Source organism: Pistacia vera, unplaced genomic scaffold (genome assembly GCF_008641045.1).
Source record: "Pistacia vera cultivar Batoury unplaced genomic scaffold, PisVer_v2 Contig206, whole genome shotgun sequence".
NCBI classification, from domain to species: domain Eukaryota; kingdom Viridiplantae; phylum Streptophyta; class Magnoliopsida; order Sapindales; family Anacardiaceae; genus Pistacia; species Pistacia vera.
The window spans coordinates 590,717-610,494 of NW_022196009.1; the positions used below are offsets into that span (position 1 = coordinate 590,717).

The 19,778-nt window shown below is 32.6% G+C and overlaps 1 protein-coding gene across 1 annotated transcript; it reads left to right on the top strand.

Moving 5' to 3' along the window:
* The first annotated feature begins 2,282 nt into the window (after positions 1-2,282).
* LOC116128988 (probable sucrose-phosphate synthase 4) lies at positions 2,283-10,158 on the top strand. The gene is given in 14 exon segments (XM_031414730.1): positions 2,283-2,781; positions 4,377-4,466; positions 5,500-5,723; positions 5,926-5,989; positions 6,183-6,382; positions 6,457-6,518; positions 6,665-7,103; positions 7,546-7,630; positions 7,789-7,851; positions 8,072-8,157; positions 8,159-8,915; positions 9,154-9,224; positions 9,789-9,853; positions 10,136-10,158. Coding segments are annotated over 14 exon segments (2,439 nt in total). The 5' UTR covers positions 2,283-2,571.
* The last annotated feature ends 9,620 nt before the right edge of the window (positions 10,159-19,778 follow it).

Consider the following 19,778-nt stretch of genomic DNA (forward strand, 5'->3'; position numbering starts at 1 on the left):
GCTTATACCAAAAGTGCTTTTGAACAAAGCTACTTTTATATAAATATATACTTCAAATAATATATAAAGAAGTGCTAATATCTTAATTACTTTAAATTATTTGTAGTACTTTAATTTGAAGATTTTTTTTTTTTTTACAAGTACTCTATATACATTTCGAATAATCTTTAAAAAAAGTACTTGATTATCAACCGCCAATAATTCAAGTAGCTATTCATAGTAAATATTGACGGTACAAGAAAAAATTGTCAATAAAAAATAAGTAAATTATAAAGTAGATTAAGTATCTAGCAATAAAAAAAATACACAAGTACACTACACATGTTGTTCTATACCCTTTGATTTCTTTTGTAAAAGATGTCCTTTCGAAGTGTTTATGAAAAGATTCTTTTAAGAAAAGATTAATTATATTCGGGTAAAATCACTTTAAAATATGCTTAAAAAAAGTGTTTCCGATGATAAATGATCTCTTAAGAAGAATGAATGACCAGTCTAAAGTGTTTTTATGATCTTAACAAATATTCTTAATTCTTTGGTTCCTAACTCACACTCTTAACTTTTTGTTATCTCTTTTTTTCTCTTTCTCTTTTCCTTTTCTTTGATTCTTTTATGTATAAACTAATATTTAGGCAACATTTTTAGGTGGATTGTGCTCTTGTGATGCCCTCGCTTTTATTCTATATATAAATTAATGATGGGTTTATTTATAACGGTCTAATTAATGCCTTGAAAATGTGCAATAATTGATTGCTTACAAACTAAAGTTCACACGTGTTATTTTAATTTACTTTCTGAAGAAAAATTGTGCAAGATACATTTAATTGCTTTACTTGCTTTTAAAAACCTTTTATCGTGATTTATTTTTCTAAGTGGAACTATAAAATATAGTTGAGTGTGATATACATATAGATTTACCTCTCTTTATTAATTAACATCTTTATAACTTTTGAGATTTTATGATGCCTTTTTCAGATAGAGCTTAAAGAAATAGAAGCTGTGAAGATTGTTAATTATTTGGTTGTGTAAATCTAATTTTTCTTTTTAGTTGTAAATTTTTTGTTATAAAAAAGAATGTTTTTCTCATCATTTCACCATGTTGATGTGGTGAGATAATAAAACTCTCTTATAAGTTTTTCTTTTAAAATTATGAAAAAAAAAAAAAATTACCCAAAAGATAAATCTCCACCAAAAACTACTTCCAAAAGGTTTTTCAAGTCAAATTTGTAAGATAACATTGACTTAATAAACAAGTTGGGCTGAAAGAAAATTCTATTTTGTAAATACAAACAAGAGTTGCTATTGTAAAGACCCTCAAAGAATAAAGTTATTTCGCATAAAAACGACAATGGAAAGACCTGTCGTTTGCTAGAGTTTAGACAAAATGTACTAAATGAGTTTGTTTCTGAGCGCATCATCCTTGAAACAAGTGCAACTCATCAAAGACAAAATATTACTTTTTTTTTTCAGTTTGCAAAAAGACCCCATTCTTTTATATATTACTCTAAATTGATTACTTAATTCTACATTATAAAAAATTGTAAAATGATTAATTTGGGTCGAATTGATAGGTTATACAAGTTTCATCTCAAGAAAAAGCACATTTTCAACCAATTAAATTTTGTATTATCATATAATAAATCACATTTTACTCTTATTTTTTACAGTTTTATCCATATTTTAACATATGTCTTAAAAAGTTTAATCAATTGATCTAAACATCATATAAGAAAATTTGAAATAAAACAGGGTGTTATATTATTGAACAAAATTTATATATGTTTTAGATCGAGTATAATTAATTCTCCTAATCAAGTGTTTTCACATACCATCAAAGTTTATCATAATAACAAATATTATTCCGAATAACAAATATTCTTTGCAATTGGTCATCAAAGATGTATCAAGGACCACCATTGCCATTTTATTTTTACAATATTTCCTAAGGCTTTGGGAAAAAGGATGAAAAAAAGACCCTTAATAATAAGGCAAGAATAGATAGTTTATGAAAGAAAAAAAATGGATTCTCCATATAGGTTTTAAATTTTGAAAGAACTTTTAGGTGTAAGTGGAGAATAATTGAAGAATATGGTTGTGAGAGTAATATGCGTTTGTAAAGAGAATTTTTAAACATAAAATAAAGGGAGAGAACAAATACCACTCAATCCCACAGTCCATATCGTCAATAAGACAATAGAAAGTTCATAAAATATTATAGAATATTAAAAAAATATACCTAAATAGTAAATACCCCATTCCTCAATCCTTATAAAAAGCCTTTACTTGTTTACTTCCAATTTGGTTTCAAAGAGCCATTACTTGAAACCTCACCTCTCTCTCTCTCTTTGAAAACTTTTCTCTTTGCTACCATGAAGATTTTCTAGGAAAATTTTCGTTGCGGAAAGTGGTATTTCTTGTAATGAATATTTATTATCTTTCAAAATAATAGTACTTCACTTTCTTTTGAGTTTCTTTTTTTCTTTTTCTTTAATAATTTTCTTCTTCATATATCATAAACAAAGATTCAGAAGCGCTTCTAAGAAAAGTGCTTGTTGAAGCTAGAGAGAAGGTGAAATGGCTGGAAATGAGTGGATAAATGGGTACTTGGAGGCAATTTTAGATGTGGGAAGTGGGAAAAGAAAAATGGATGATGGGAAGTTGAAGCTTTCAAAGTTTGAAGAATCAAAGCAAAAGGAGGGGCAATTGTTTAGCCCTACAAAATACTTCGTTGAAGAAGTGATTAATAGTTTTGATGAATCTGACCTCCATAGAACTTGGGTCAAGGTCAGTTCAATTCTCTCAACGCCTATATATTTATTCATATAGTCATTCTCTTATGCATATTGTTTGATAAACAATGTGGGAAAATGTCATATTATAATGTAATTATGGACATAAAAAAAAAAAGAAATTAAAAATATATATATATATATGTATATAGAAAATGAACATATATCTCAATATTTTGTGTGGCAGAGTTTGGAAGTACAATTAGATTGATCCTCTTTGTAGGCCAAATGAAAAAAATTGGTTCTCTAGGGTCCCAACCAATATTAACATTTTGTTAAAAAAAAAATTATTTTTTTATTTGGAATGAGATGTTAACTTAAAAGAAAATGCTACAATATTGGACCTTTTTGAGAGAGTCTGATTTTTTATCTATTTTTTATTTTTGGAAAAAAAATGTCAGTAAAGGGACCTTATATACTTGTGATATTTTTTGTCAATAATAACTATAAAAAGAAATGGGAATTTAGAATAAGAATATAATAACAATAATAATAATAATAACAAATATTTTCAATGGAGGAAAATTAACTTTCAATATGAAGCTTTTCTCTTCTCTTACTATTTTCATTAATTAATTATACTCTATTTTTTTAATTAAACAAGTTTATTACACATGAAATTGAATATATATATATATATATATATAGAGAGAGAGAGAGAGAGAGAGAGATATTGAATATAATTAGATAAATCATTTATAAATTTTCACCTGAAATAAAATAGAGATTTAAAAAAAAAAAGAAAAAAGTCAAATACAAAGTTCTTGGTATAAGTATACATACTAGATAACTACTCCAATGTGAAATAAAAATAAAAACCAAAATAAAACAATAAAGTGCTAATTTTCACAACACCAACAACCAAACCCACCCCACCCCTCCTCCTTCTCTCTCTAAAATTCCCAATACTTTGAGAATGATCAATTTCGCCCTTCTAAGTTTTTCTAACTTTGCCTAAAGTTCTCTTATTGTTAACATTAACAACCACCACTCTTAAATGAGATTAGCAATAATCAAGCAAAATCTTAAGAGAGAATAGGGGAATCCAATAATAATTCTAAGTTTATATGTAGTGTTATAAATTATACTTAAATTCAAGAAGTTCAATAACACTAACCCAAAGATGAAATGAATTAAATCCACTTCAAAAATAAATTATTAATGTAACCATATATATAGCATACAAATATTTGCAACAATCAAGCAAAACTAGGAAGTTGCATGTCCTGTATTTTTGTTATTTGTGTATAAATATATATTAAAAAAAGTTTTAAGTAACACAAACGCATTTGTAATCATTCTATCACGATGTATTAATATTTTACATCAGTATTAAACAAATGTACAAACACATGTAACAAAAATATATGTTTTTGTGAATAAATACATCTACCTATATTTAATCACAATACACATGTAAATTATACATATTAGCATGGTACGTTGTGATTGAATAAATACACATATATTGGTTCTCATTTGAAACATAATAAACAAAATTTAATAGCTGGCTTTTTAATTTTTAATTTAATGAAAAGTGGAAAGGGAAAGGGAAACTTGTGAGATACTGAAAGGTTGATGTGAATGCAGGTAATAGCAACAAGGAATTCCCGTGAAGGGAGTAACAGGCTGGAGAATATGTGCTGGCGAATTTGGCATCTTGCTCGCAAAAAGAAACAAGTATTACCTTTTCAACTTCAACTTCCGCTATTTTATCTACACTTTCTTTTTCTTTTTCTTTTTCTTTACGGAGCATTTAATTTAAAGTCCAAGAAAAATTGAAGAAAATTCATGTTCTTATGACCGGCTTGCTTTATTTTTCTACTTTTTGTATCTATCTTTTCTTTTTTTTCTTTTTCTTTTTCTTGAAAAAAAAAAAAAAAAAAATTAATTGACATCCTAAAATGTTTTGAGTTTGGTTGAAAATGGTATCTAAAATTATGAGAATAGTTAGTAACCTTTTTAAAAGAGTTATTATGAAAATACCTTAATAATTAATTGGGTTTTAACTTTTAATTAGTGGATTTCTCTACCCCCAAGGTTTAATAAAATAACAAAAGTCTCCATCAGATTTCAGAAATAACATAAATCCTCTTATTAGTGTGCTGTTAGAATTTATAATAAGAGAAGTTAATAATATTTTACAAAATTGCCACTTTGCCCTTTATTTCAACACAAAAAACTTAACTGTATAGAGATTTTTGTTATTACTACAACCACAAAAGGACTTTTGCTATTTGATTATACTGAAGGGGGTTTTTGTTATAAAACATGTTAAAATTCCAGCTAAATTGATGAATAATTTGATACCGGGATCTCCAGCCCAATTTTAACAAACTTTCTCAAAATCTAGACAAAAATTAAAGCCCAGTGCACTAAGTCCATACATTAAATATCTGAGTACACATTCAATAATGGGCTCAACTAAACAAGTACTTCTTTCTCCTCTTACCGGCCCATAAATATAAGGTTCAATCTTAATCTAAATCAGTCAATATCAGAGATTCAGATTGATAAATTAAACCAAAAATAAATGAAATTACATATGATGCTAACTATGCCGATGCATAACTTGCATATGACAATAAATCACATTGCAAAACAAATATCGCTATACTATAAGTTTCTTTCAATCTTACAAGTCTATCATTTAATTATCAAAGTCAAACAGTAGACTACCATATATACATACAAATTATATTTATGTTTGTAGATTGCTTGGGAGGATGCACAAAGGCTAGCAAAGAGACGTTTCGAGCGTGAGCAAGGTCGAAACGATGCTGCTGATGACCTTTCGGAGCTCTCCGAAGGCGAGAAGGAGAAGGGAGATGCTAATATTTCAGAATCTTCCAAATATTTAACAAGAATCAATTCTGACTTGCAAATATGGAATGATGAAGATAAGTCTAGCAAGAACCTCTACATTGTCTTGATAAGGTATGTACACATTTGTCATCTGAGCTCAATGTTTCTAAGGTGCTGAACTTGAAAGAGAAATGAGCAATGTTTATATAAGATGCCCGCCAACCATAATCTAATGTTCATATTAGGGTAACATTACCTCTGTGCTGTACGACAACCTAAAATCAAAAGAATTATTTTTAAGAAACTTATATTGTGTCTAATTTTTTGTTTGTAGTATGCATGGGCTGATACGAGGAGAAAATATGGAGCTTGGAAGAGATTCTGATACTGGTGGTCAGGTATTTATGCTCATATATTTTTAATTTATTATTTTCGGGTAATACCATTAATCTTTTTAATTTTCATAATTATTTTGTGTATTTATATTTTTAAAATTTGGAACGTTTAGATTGTATTGGCATGATAAACTTACTGAGCTGGTACTAAATCACATTACATTTCTAGTCTAATTCTTGAGTACATTTTTTTCAGGTAAAATATGTTGTTGAACTTGCAAGAGCCTTGGCCAACACTAAAGGAGTTCATCGTGTGGATCTCTTGACAAGGCAAATTGCCTCACCAGAAGTAGACTTTAGCTATGGTGAACCCATTGAGATGTTGTCTTGCCCCGTCGACGGCAGTGGCAGTTGCGGAGCCTATATCATCCGCATCCCGTGTGGTGCTCGCGATAAGTAATAATCTTCGCCTGATCCAAGCTTTTACGTTGATTATTTTCGGAAGAATTGCTCTAATGTTTGTGTTACAGGTACATAGCAAAAGAGTCACTTTGGCCACACATACCTGAATTTGTTGATGGTGCAATANTGGGTATGTTTGCAAGCTGAAGAAAGCGTTATATGGTCTTAAATAAGCACCTCGTGCTTGGTTTGAGAAATTTTCTATTGTGATCTCTTCCCTTGGATTTGCTTCTAATAGTCATGATTCTGCTCTTTTTGTTAAGTGCACTGATGCAGGTCATATCATTTTGTCTTTATATGTTGATGACAAGATTATTACTGGTGATGATATTGATGGTATTTCAGTTTTGAAGACAGGGTTAGTTCAACAGTTTGAAATGAATGATTTGGGTTCTTTACGATATTTCTTGGGTATTGAGATAGCCTACTCACCTAGAGGTTATCTTCTCTCTCAGTCGAAATATGTTGCAGATATTCTTGAGCGGGTTAGATTTACTGATAAAAAAACTGTCGATACTCCGATTGAGGTTAATGCAAAGAATTCTTCTTCTGATGGTTTACCTTTATCAGATCCTACTTTATACCGTACTGTTGTTGGGAGTTTGGTATATCTCACTATTACTCGTCCAGATATTACATATGTTGTTCATGTTGTTAGTCAGTTTGTTGCTTCTCCTACTACAGTTCATTGGGCAGCTGTTCTTCGTATTTTGCGGTATCTTCGGGGTATAGTCTTTTAGAGTCTTTTACTTCCATCCTCCTCTTCCTTGGAGCTACGTGCATACTCTGATGTTGATCATGGCAGTGATCCCACGGATCGCAAGTCTGTTACTGGTTTCTGTATCTTTTTGGGTGATTCTCTTATTTCTTAGAAGAGCAAGAAACAATCTATTGTTTCTCAATCTTCAACCGAAGCAGAATATCGTGCTATGACATCTATTACCAAAGAGATTGTTTGGTTACGTTGGTTACTTGCAGATATGGGCGTTTCTTTTTCTCATCCCACTCCTATGTATTGTGACAACCAGAATTCTATTCAGATTGCTCACAACTCGGTTTTTCATGAACAAACTAAGCACATTGAGATCGATTGTCACCTTACTCGTCATCATCTCAAGCATGGCACCATTACCTTACATTGGTTTCTCTCTGTGCAGATTGCAGATTTCTTACCAAGTCGCATTCTATTTCCCGTTTTCGTTTTCTAGTTGGCAACTCTCGATGCTTGTAGACTGCCGCATCGTGAGTTTGAGGGGAGATGTTAAGAAATATGGGTTATTTTGTTTTATTATTTATTAAGGGTAGATTGTTTCATATTCTTTGTTTAGCCTATATATATATCTTTGTATTTAGGTTAAATCATTACTTTTTGTATTCAATGGAATTTGCAGTATCAATGAAACCGCGCCTCATCTTTGTGTATTATTGCCACAAAGAACGGGGGACCTGTGGACATTGTGAAGGTTCCAAATTTCTCATCCTTTATAGAAAGTTGTGTAGAAGAAATGCATGCCTAGACTAAAATTATGCAGAATTCAAAAATACCTCATCTTATAACACTCCAAACTATGAAATTATGACAGAAATAGCTTTGATGGGAAATTTTGGCCACCTAATGAATTAATCATAGTATCACCTTATGACTCAGACTGATAGTAACAGAGGACTCTGTTTTACCACCAGGTGCTTAACAATGGTCTCCTAATTGACCCGCATGATCAGAAAGCCGTAGCAGATGCCCTCCTAAAGCTGGTTGCTGAAAAAGAAATAGTCTGATTGTCAAAAAAATGGACTCAAGAAAATCCACCGCTTTTCATGGATAGAACACTGCCGTAACCACCTCTCACATGTAGAAGACTGTAGGAACCATCACCCAACCACACGTCTTGAGATCATGAACGTTCCTAAAGAACCAATGAGTGACTCTCTAAAAGATGTGGAAGATCTTTCTTTAAAGGTCTCCATAGAAGGAGACTTCAAGCTTAATGGGGAGCTTGATGCAGCAATGCAACAGAAAAAACTCATTGAAGCCATCACCCAAAAGGCTTCCTTCAATGGCAGTGCCAGTGTCACTCGCAGTCCTAGTAGAAGGCAGATGCTCTCTGTAATAGCTGCTTATTTCTATGAAAGCAACAGCAATATCACAGAGAAGTTTCAAACAACAATCAAGAATGTGATGAAAGCAGCAGGATTGAGTATAGGCTTGGGCAAAGTAGGCTTCATATTGTTAACTGGTTCGAGTTTATGGTAGACTATGGAAGCAATCAAAAGCTGCCCAGTAAATATAGAAGATTTTGATGCAATAATATGTAACAGTGGAAGTGAACTATATTACCCATGGAGAGATATGGTGGCTGATTTGGACTGCGAAGCCCATGTAGAATACAAATGGCCTGGTGAGAATGTGAGATCAATGGTGATTAGGCTTGCGAGGACAGAAGATGGAGATGAGGATGATGACATTGCAGAGTATGTGGATGCATGCAGTTCCAGATGCTACTCTTACAGCATAAAACCAGGGGCCAAGGTAAGATTTTTATGACAATGTTCAAAAATACTGATATAAATTGATTACATCAGGATCAATTTGATAAGTAGTCGGCTTGGGAAAAGAGTTTTTCTTGTTCTTGATGATGTTGATCAATTAGAACAATTGGAAGCATTGGCTGGAGAGCATGAGTGGTTTGGTTCTGGTAGTAAATCGTCATTACAACTAGAGATCAACATTTGCTTGTAAGCCATGGATAAAATACACATATATTAAGGTTGAAGGATTGAAACAAGATGAAGCTCTCAACCTGTTTGAATCAAAGGCCTTCAAAACAAGAAACCCTCTGTAAGTATGTTTGGCTCTCCATGAGTGTCGTAAGTTATACGCAAGGACTTCCATTAGCTCTTGTAGTGTTGGGATCCTATTTGTGTAATAGAAGTGTAGAGGAATGGACAATGCCTTGGACAGACTACGGGATGTTCCAATGAAAGAATTGCAAAAGTGCTAAGAATAAGTTATGATTCCGATCAAATAGATAAAAGATATTTTTAGATATCTCATGTTTCTTTAATGGGAAAAACAAAGATCAAGTCATGGAAAAACTGAATGGTTTTGGTTTTAATTCAGCCATAGGAATAAAAGAACTCGACACAAATCTCTAATAACCATCCGAAATAATAATTGTGGATGCATGATTTGATACGAAATGGGTTGGAATTTGTTCGTGAACAACATCGTGATAACCCTGGAAAATGAGTAGTTTATGGCTTTCTAAGGATAGCTTTCGTGTTTTGAGAGAAATATTAAGAATTTTTTAAGAGAATGAATTATGTACCATTATTTCATATATTGCATTTCATCAAGGTAACTTCTCTATTAATATTCATTTATTTATTTTTATTTTTGAAGGGAACTGATGCAGTTTGAAGGAATGATACTGGACCAGCCTGAAGTTGAAATTCTAAACTTGAATGGTAAATCCTTGTCTAAAATGAACAATTTGAGACTGCTCAAAATCAGTAATGTGCACATTTCGGGAGACCTAGTACCTCTCAAATGAGTTGCGATTTCTGAAATGGCATAAATATCCTTCAAATTCTTTGCCTTCAAGTTTCATCCTCAGAACTTTTGTAAACTCACATGTGTTTAGTCATGTCCAATCTTTGAACGGAATAAAGGTATACATATTAATGCTCAATCTCTCTGAATGCATATCAATTATTAAGTTATGAAATCAATTTTTTGTGTTCTTGTAGCTTTTGAGAAGTTGAAAACATGAAGCTTAGTCACCTTACAATCTGATTAAAACACCAGACTTCACACAAATTCCGAATATAGAGAGCCTTGATCTTGAAGGGTGTATAAGCTTGCTTGAGGTTCACGAATCCGTTGGACTGCTCACAAAGCTGTGCTTTTAAATTTGAAAGACTGCAAAAATCTTGTGAGTTTCCCAAGCAGCGCTGTGGTTTGAAATCTCTCAAGATCTGAATCTATATGGCTGCTCCGAAACTCGAAAAACTTCCCCAGAACTGGGGAAGTCGAGTGTTTGGAGGAGCTAGATTTAAGTGGGACTGCAATAAGAGAACTGCCACCCTCTATTACTCTCTTGACACATCTTGAAAAGCTGTCTCTCCGTGGATGTAATGGGCAAACAGAACATGGACTTCTTCATCTGGTCATTGCTTTTGCCGAAAAGATATCAAGATTCAATTTGTTTATCGCTGCTAATTTGATAGGTCTGAAGTCTCTTAGAACATTAGACTTGAGTGATTGCAATCTTTTGGAGGAGCAATCCCAATGATCTTTGTTCCTTAGTCTCTTTAGAAACTTTAGATTTAAGTAGAAACCATTTTGTTAGCCTACCATCAAGAATGAATCAGCTTTCTAAGCTTAAAATCTTTCAGTGAACAATTGCCAGAGGCTTGAGTCTTTGCCAGAGCTTCCATTTGAATAATTTTTATGGGGGCACAAGCTTGCGTTGCATTGAAAACATTCTCAAGTCCACTAAGTCCAACTAGTTCTGCAAATATCTTGTCCAGTTTTTCAATTGCTCCGAACGGGTCACAGATCAAGCAGCACGACCAACATCACGTTGGCAGTTATGTTCCTGAACTACGGCTTCAGTCGGTCTCTTCTCGCATCTGTCCCTAATTACTTAGAATACTTTGTCAATTAAAGTTAATAATTTGTATATCTAGAGCTACATGATCTACATATTTACATGCAGGAACTCTCTAGTCAATCTGCTCAATTTCATATTTGCCTTTCTGTGGTGAGTTCCAGAGTGGTTTACCATCAGAGTCATGGAGCCTCATTAAGAATCCAACTACCTCCACACAGGTACAATGATAACTTCATGGGATTCATTGTTTGTTTAGTGTTTTCCTGTCTGATTATTCAGATCAAATATGTGAGGATTCCAGACAGTTCTTCCAGATTCGATGCTTTTTAGAGATTAAATATATAGTTTCTTTCTCTTTCACATTCTCACCCCTAGTTCCTCAACTGTGATTCTGATCACCTTTGGCTAGGCTATATTTCACTACAGAGTTTGAAGGTATTTCAATAAGGAAAAGTGGCTTCATGACATTAAGCAAGCTTTAAAGTCTATGGACATGGTATGCAAGGTCAGTGTCTCTGTGAAAAGGTGTGGAATTCATCTTCTTAGCAAATAGGAAACAGAATAAGATAAATTTGGAGACATAGTTTATATATTTTTATGGGATAACTCTTGATTTATGATGTGATTATCATTGGTCATGATGCTAACAGTTTCCTATCAGTATTTGTTACAACTGTGACAAACATATGGATTCTTGATTTGATTTGTTATACTTAGATGTGTTATATATAGAATTGGTTTTTTAATGCCCGAAATCGTGATTCTTTGTTGCTTCTTTAATCAGACTAGTGGATACGATTTGGTAGCATAAAGGGTAAGTGTAACTAATTTGAATTGTCCATCTCCTTCAATTTTAGATTCTTATATAGGAGTCCCTAGCTATGGGTGGTTATTTTTATACCTTAGGTTTAGGTTTTTTAAGGTAATCAATTATGAGGATCTTGGTCCATTGTTGGGACCAAAGTGAAATTTTGAAGAAATAATGTACTAATTTTTACTTAAGTCACTAAATTTATCTCGTTCTAGAATATAGATAATGTTATTGTGATATTGGTTGATGATGTTGCTTTGCGGTTCTTCTTCTATCTATGGAGGCCTTTCACTTTTGAATTTTTTATTAAATTTTTAATTTAATTGTTTTTTTAAAAGAATATTATATGTTGAGAAGAAATGAGTTTTCTAGACCAACTCAAACCCCTCCAAACCCCAAGTTCAACCCAATCGACCTAAATTTTTATGGGTCAAGCCCAGTTGAGTTGGGATGCAAGACCCAGCCAGCCCAATGCATTCTTTTATCATCTGAACTAAAAAGTTCATTTCATTTTCGTAAAAAAGAAAATGTTTTTATTTGACCCCTACTTAATCGATTTTTAAAATAAAAAAATAAATCTTTTAAATTGAAATTTATATAAAAAAAAACATATTGAACATTAATAATATTATTGTGATTTGTGAGATGCCAAAGCATTTATTTAAATTCTTACATATTTTAATTGTAAATTCTCTTCTTTGTAATGCCTTTATATATTAATAATTGTTTTGTTCGTTTTTTGAGAAAACTGGAAAATGGGTTTTTTTTTTTATAATATTTAGAAAATAAATCTTGTTTGTCGTTTAAAACCAATGAACACTGACTTACTCATGACAATTTTTTATGGAGATCGAAATACAATAAAGAATAAAGAGTTTGTCTACACTACGAAAAAAAACAAATATGACCAAAATCAGTGATTGAGTCAAGATTTGTTGCAACCGGGCAAGCGAAAAATTTCAAATATTATCATCCACGAAGTTGTTAATAAATCTTTGTATACAAATAATTTTGTATTTACTTTATAAAATTAAAATACATTTGATATTCCGAAAACAAATAAAATAAAAAATGTTGATTGCTTGGATTTAGCTTTTTTGATAAAATAAAATAAAGGTTTTCTAATGCAAAAACATAGAGTATAAGTATACACAAAAAGGGGTAAAAGTTTAAACTGTATTTTACTTATAAGTTCAATGAAATATGATAAACTAGTAAGATAATTGAATTACCTACCAGTTGTTTCACATTAATGTGAAGATTGGATTTTTTTTTTTTTTTTTTAAATGGATGTGAACTTTGTAATTGGTATTCTTTTACTTTATAAAAGTTTCAACTAGAAAATTTACATTTTGTATTTTGTTTCATTTTAGGGTGTGATTAACACTGACCCTTCATCATATGTATCGTCAATTCAATCTCTATCACTTTAGATTCAGCTCATAATCTCCTATAAATATCATGGATTTGAGATGATCACGTATATATGTTACTAATTAGTTTTTTTAGGGTTTAAAAACTGAATAACCAACATTTAACCTCTTTTTCAATGTAGAATAAACCCCATATGTGAAGAATGCAGTTGATTATAATTCTAATATAGTTAGGATTAGTTATAAATACATGTTCATTTATTCTATCTATTCATCATCAAGAGAGTTGTTGATCATCACAGTAGGTAGTATCTCGATTGATAATGGAAAGCTCAATGATGAGGTTGTCGTCTTGAAATGATAATAATGGTAGTTTTAATTGTTGGTACATTGATTGAAATCATTGAGGCTGAGTTCCATTTTGTTGTAGATACAATCCAGAATGCTGTGAGAAGGCCTTATCTCATCCCAATGTTAAACTCCCTACTAATAATTAATTAACTTCATGTTATGTAATTTCATATTATTAATGCTTGTATGTATTTATAATGGTTGTGAGGAAAATCTTACAACCATGTAATATTTGATGTTACACCACATTAAATGTTTTACAATAAGTGATGTAATTTCTTTACTTTTATATTATATATATATATATTATATATATAATATATATATATATTATCTCTCTCTTCTTTTTTCTTATATATATAACATCTATATTGTGTATAATCTTCCATTTAGCATTATTACTCAGATATATAATCTCTTTGAATCAAATCCGGATAGATTAGCTGCCTTTGTTAACGCATTCTTCCATCTCAACACCTTCTCTAAGCTCTGCTCTTCATCACTTGTTGGGTTGTTTTTAATTATTATTACATTGTAAAGTGGAAAGATTTTTGATAAGAAAGAAGAACAGTTAGAACAAGGGTCAAGGAAAGTTTTCAGCAAACAAAGCTGAACAAAAATCTCAAGTGTTAAATTAGTCCTTGTTCCTCTGCTTATCCAGAAAAAGTCCTCTGCCTCTTTAGGAGAAAATAATTTTATAATTTGTATCTTACATGAAAGAAAATAATTTAGTTTCCTTGAAGTTTATTTTTACTTTTTAGGGAGAGGAATTAGCTTAAAATACAAATTTATTAAAAAATGAACTAACTAAATTAGACTGGAAGGTAATCAAATTCTCACGTAATTAACTATGAAAGTTTTATGAAAATTATTAAAATTACTCGAAGGTTGTTGATGTAGAAATCTCTATTTTAAAACGGGACCAGACCGGCAGTTGGATCAGTTCGAACGGGCCCGGCAACTTCTCTGGTTCAGTTCAGCTTCCTGGATCGATGATGCATTGTGTTGTCCAGAGTCAACATCATGCCAGAGCAAAATTTAATCAAAGCAATTGGTGATATTGATATATAACAACTATCCCTTTATTCACTTATGTTTAATTTGAAAGCAAATCATTCCATTGTGTGACTGGTTTTGATGTTTCATTAAAATGAGAACTGAGGACATTCAAAAGGCTACACAGAAGCACTAACTTATCAATGGCAGAAACTTCATTCAGGACATTGAAAGAAGAAATTGATGCTGATGAAACAAGTTCTCTCAGTGTCAAGTTTTCACATTTCCTCAGTGAGTCCATTGTATCTAGATTTCTTTAATCCTCTTTTTCAGAAATAGAACTCTTTAGATCCTATTCATGTGCAATCTTTTCTTAGACAAGTATACTGAAAAGAACTTTTGATTGTATACCTAAATGGGATTTCTTCAACAAATTAGGTGGAAAGCTCACCAAGCAAATGTTAAAACCTGATATTGACAAACTTGTTTCAGCAGCCAAATTTTCTGTTTCTTAGAAGGTCCTCAATGAAGTTTATACCATTGATAATTTGGTGCCAATTTGAATGCTTTCACCTCAGCATTTCGTCTAGTAATCAGTAATAGAACTTCCAATTCCACATGGAATGATTTGCTTTCAAATAACCATCAATAATGAAGAAAAACATAGAGCATTTAGAGTAGGTATAAGTAACAATGCTATAGTTTGTTATCTATTACCAATTTCCTCGTAAATTTCGCCATCTAGCATCTCCATTCCATGATTTGTACTTTCTTGTCACCACAATGCATCATCGGATATGCATTGGATAATGTCTATCATCTATGGCAATTTATTTTCAAGAAAGACACATTGCAAGAAGGAAATAGAAATATAGACCTGAGGAAGCTCACCAGCAAATGTGAAAAACTAGACATTGAGCACTTGAGCGCCAATGAAGTTTCCCATCCCCCCATTGAATTTGGTCCTGCATACTTTGCCTTCAGTATTTTCCCTGCTTGGTAAAGGAGTTTTAAATTCTTGGCATAGCTAGCATGATAGCAAATGAATTCTGGATATTAAAATTTAGAAGAAGCATAACATTCAAACAATTCTCTATCCACTCTCCGATTGGAACATGAATAAATGAAGAATAAAACAGATCAGTGACTGGAAATAACTAACCGACGTAATCTGTATGGCAGGCAGCCCATTAGAATCCTTTACAGAAAATTCCTCAGCTAATCAGTAACAATATTTCTAATACTGCCTCACTAGCATGACTAACAATTATTGAATCATTCTGCAGTTTAAGGAAACAACAGAACCAGTCCACAGTGGAATGATTTGCTTTCAAATTAAACATCAGTGAATGAAGAAAAATATTGAGCATTGAGAGATTATAAGTAACCATTTGAGTCCAATGATCAATTTATCAGTAGGCGTAATCCACAATGAGAGATTATAACTTCTTTTTCCTTCCTCTGTGAAGAGAAAGTAAATAACTAAATAAAAAACAATTATGGTATCTAAACAATTGAAAGTGCATAAGAGGGATAGTGCATGTAATCATGCTATACTTGTTATACATCACCAATTTCTTTAATTAAATTTTGCTCCTGCCATGCTCCTAACATGATGTTGGACCTCCTAGTCACCACAATGCATCATTGGATGATCACTTAACACGGAAAGCACACTGTGACATAAAAAGAAACTATTATATTGAATCACAGATTACAGTGATGATATTCTGTATGCCGCAGATAGATCCTTTCACCAATTACAAGTTCTTTTCGGCAACATTGTCAAAACAGCATATTTTTTTCGAGATAGACAACAAGGAATACAATTATAGATTTGAGGAAGCTCACCAAGCAAATGTGAAACCTAGACATTGAGCACTAGAGTATTTTCTCTGCTGATTGGTAACAGAGCTTTTAAGTTCTCAGCATAGCTAGAATGAGTAGCAAATGAATTTTGCATATTAACAACCAAATCATAACCAGTCAACAGTTGTATGATATGCCTTCTGATTGGATAAAGATAAAGAAAGAATAAGTGCAGTGACCAAAGCATAGCCACCAATTTGTTTGTTGGTTAGCAAGCCGATCGAATCCTTTCCAGTATAGTTAGCCTTAGAACAAATCAATTCTGCGTATGAGGACACACACAACACAACAACCAGTCAAAAATTTCTGTAATATGCTTTGCCGTTAAACATATATAATAACACTTATCTCTCCTGATCTTGTTAATTTTGACCATTCTATTTCTTGGTTAAAGAGAGGTTTTCTAATATTTCCTTAAACATCAAGGAGGTGAGAGATAATAACACTTACAAGGATTTATGTTTGTTCACACTACATAAAAAATTGCCTTTGCGTGTGTGGTCCTAAGTCTTCTTTCCGCCTGCAAAGTGTTTGTTTGTGTAAAAGGTAAGAGAGTTTAAATGGTTCAAGTTAGCAAGTGATGATCTTCCTCACTCTCTGCCCTCATTATATCACAATTTAGCTTATCAAATTCATACCCATCTTCAGCCATATACAGTTCTCATGACACAGTAGTATTTTATTCTCGAAACACCTCCGTCTGAGTCAGATAGGATCAGAATCCTCCCAATCTGAGCTTAATCCTGCGTAAATATAGACTTGCGATTGGTACTTCTATGGCGGCTTTGTCTCTTGAAGGGAGTTTTCATCAATCCAGCTCTTGTGGAACCTTCGGTCTCACACTCATCGAGTGATATCTCTGTGTTCTTTCCAAATTTTGTTTGACTGAATCCTTCAATTTTTAGTAACATTCTGAATCTATAAAAGAGCACTTGACAACCTGAAAAATTCTGAAGCATTATAAACATTTAAGCCTAAATATATCAAAAATCTTAATATATCAAATCTTGCAGCGCTGCCTATGGTCTTCCTATATTGCCACAAAGAACGGGGACCTGTTTTTACAAATAATGAGTTATTTTGTTTATTGTTTATTAAGGGTAGATCTGTCTTTTTATTATTTCTTTGTATATATCTTGGTATTTAGGTTAAATCATACTTTTTGTATTCAATTGAATTGTGCAGTATCAATGAAACCCTAGCCTCCTCTTTTTTATTATTATTTCTTTGGATTGTTTACATGGTATCGAGCAAAATTTCATGGGACGATGCTTAATCTTAAACATAGCTCTGCCCCGAACCCCGAAAATTTTTGGAGAGGGTATTCGTTCGTTTCTGCAATCTGATATTTCGTTGGTATTCGTTCAATTTTGGCAATCTGGTATTTCGTTTTCCTTTCTTTTGCTTCTGGTTTTCTTTGTTGTTTGAATATGGCTACTGAAAGACGATTCGCTTCAGTCTATAAGTGTGAGGTTAGATGACAAGAATTATTCGTATTGGAGTTATGTGATAGAAATTTTCTAAGGGTAAAAGATGTGGGATATGTTAGTGAAACTTTTGTAAACCTAAGAATACTGTGAGGGTTATGATGCTTTGATAGATGCCTGGGAAGCAAACAATGCAAAAAATTATTACTTGGATTAACAATTCTGTTGGGCATTCCATAGGTACACAATTGCAGTATGAGACAGCAAAGGATTTTGGGATCATCTACAAAGGTTATTTACTCAGTCAAATTTTGCAAAGCAGTATCAATTGAGAATGACATACGAGCTCTTCAGCAAAAAGAATATGAGTGTTCTATGAGTTTTATTCTGCTATGACAGATCTTTGGGATCATTAGCTCTTACAGAATCTGTAGAATTAAAGGCATGTGGTGCCTATATTGCTCATAGGGAGCAGTAACGTTTGGTACAATTTTTAACGGCACTTCGCAGTGATTTTGAAGGACTTAGAGGTTCAATTTGCATCGTTCTCCAATGTCTTCTGTTGACTCAGTTGTCATGAATTATGGCGTGAAGAAATACGTCTTAATCTCATTCTAAAAAGGGAATTCTTTTTGCTTCTACTTCTAATCCTTCTGTGTTAGCAGTACCTTTGAAGCCAGTCTTTAATAATAAATAAACCTTACACAAGGGTTGCCTTCGACGAGTTCAGTTTCTGTAAGCAAAAGGTCATTGGAAGGCTTAGTGTCCTAAGTTGAGGCAACAGAATCATCGCAGCAGCAATCTCAAGCTTGGAAGCCTGGCAACTATCACAATCTAATGCTTATAGACCACCTCAGGGTTACAAACCACCATAGTCTAATACTGCAGCAGTAGTTTCATCAGGTCCTTTCACCGATCCTAGTACTCTGCGAGCAATTTTAGAGTTTCTCTCCTTACAACCACAAGCTATGTCTGCTTCTTCTTCCATAGGTCAGTTACCTCATAATTCTTCAGGTATGTCACATTCTGTAGGGTTTGGATTCTGGTGCTTCATATCAATTGTCTCTAGATCTTCATCTTTTGCTTCCGTGTCTCCTTCGTCTTCTATTCCTGTCATGACTGCTGATGACACTCCTATGCCTTTAGTAGGTGTTGGTTCTGTTGTCAAACCTCACTTGTCTCTCTCTAATGTTTATCATATTTCAAACTTACATTAAATCTTGCTTCTGTGGTCTTTTATGTGATTCTGGTAATTTAGTCACCTTTTCCTCTTCTTCTGTTATGTGGCATGTCTACAGTCACAGAAGCTGATTGGGACAGCGGTAGGAAGGGGGGATTATATATTTTGGATGAGTTAAAAGTGCCAGTTGCTGCTGCTACTAGTGCTGATGCTACCGCTACTAGGGTTGATTTGTCTTCTTTTCGTTTGAGTCCTTCTTCTTCTAGTTTTTATTTATGGCATTCTCGTTTAGGTCATATTTCGTCTTCTCGTTTGAGATTTTTGGCATCCACAGGGGCTTTAGGAAATTTACAAACTTGTGATATTTCTAATTGTAGTGGATGTAAACTGGCAAAATTTTCAGCTTTCCTTTTAATCGAAGTATTTCTGTTTCTTCTTCTCCATTTGATTGTGATTCATTCGTGTAGTAGACCTTCTCTTGTTGCCACAAAAGGAGGGTCTTGATATTATGTTTCCTTTATTGATGATCATACTCGTTTATTGTTGGGTCTATTTAATGAAACACCGTTCTGAATTCTTTGAGATATATACTACCGCTTTCAAGCTCTTGTCAAAACTCAACATTCTTCTATTATCAAATGTTTTAGGTGTGATTTGTGGGGAGTACACTTCTAAAAATTTTTTGAGTTGCTTGCATTAGATGGAACTGTTCACCAAACCTCGTGTATAGATACTCTCGAGCAAAATGGTGTTGCTGAAAAAAACATAGG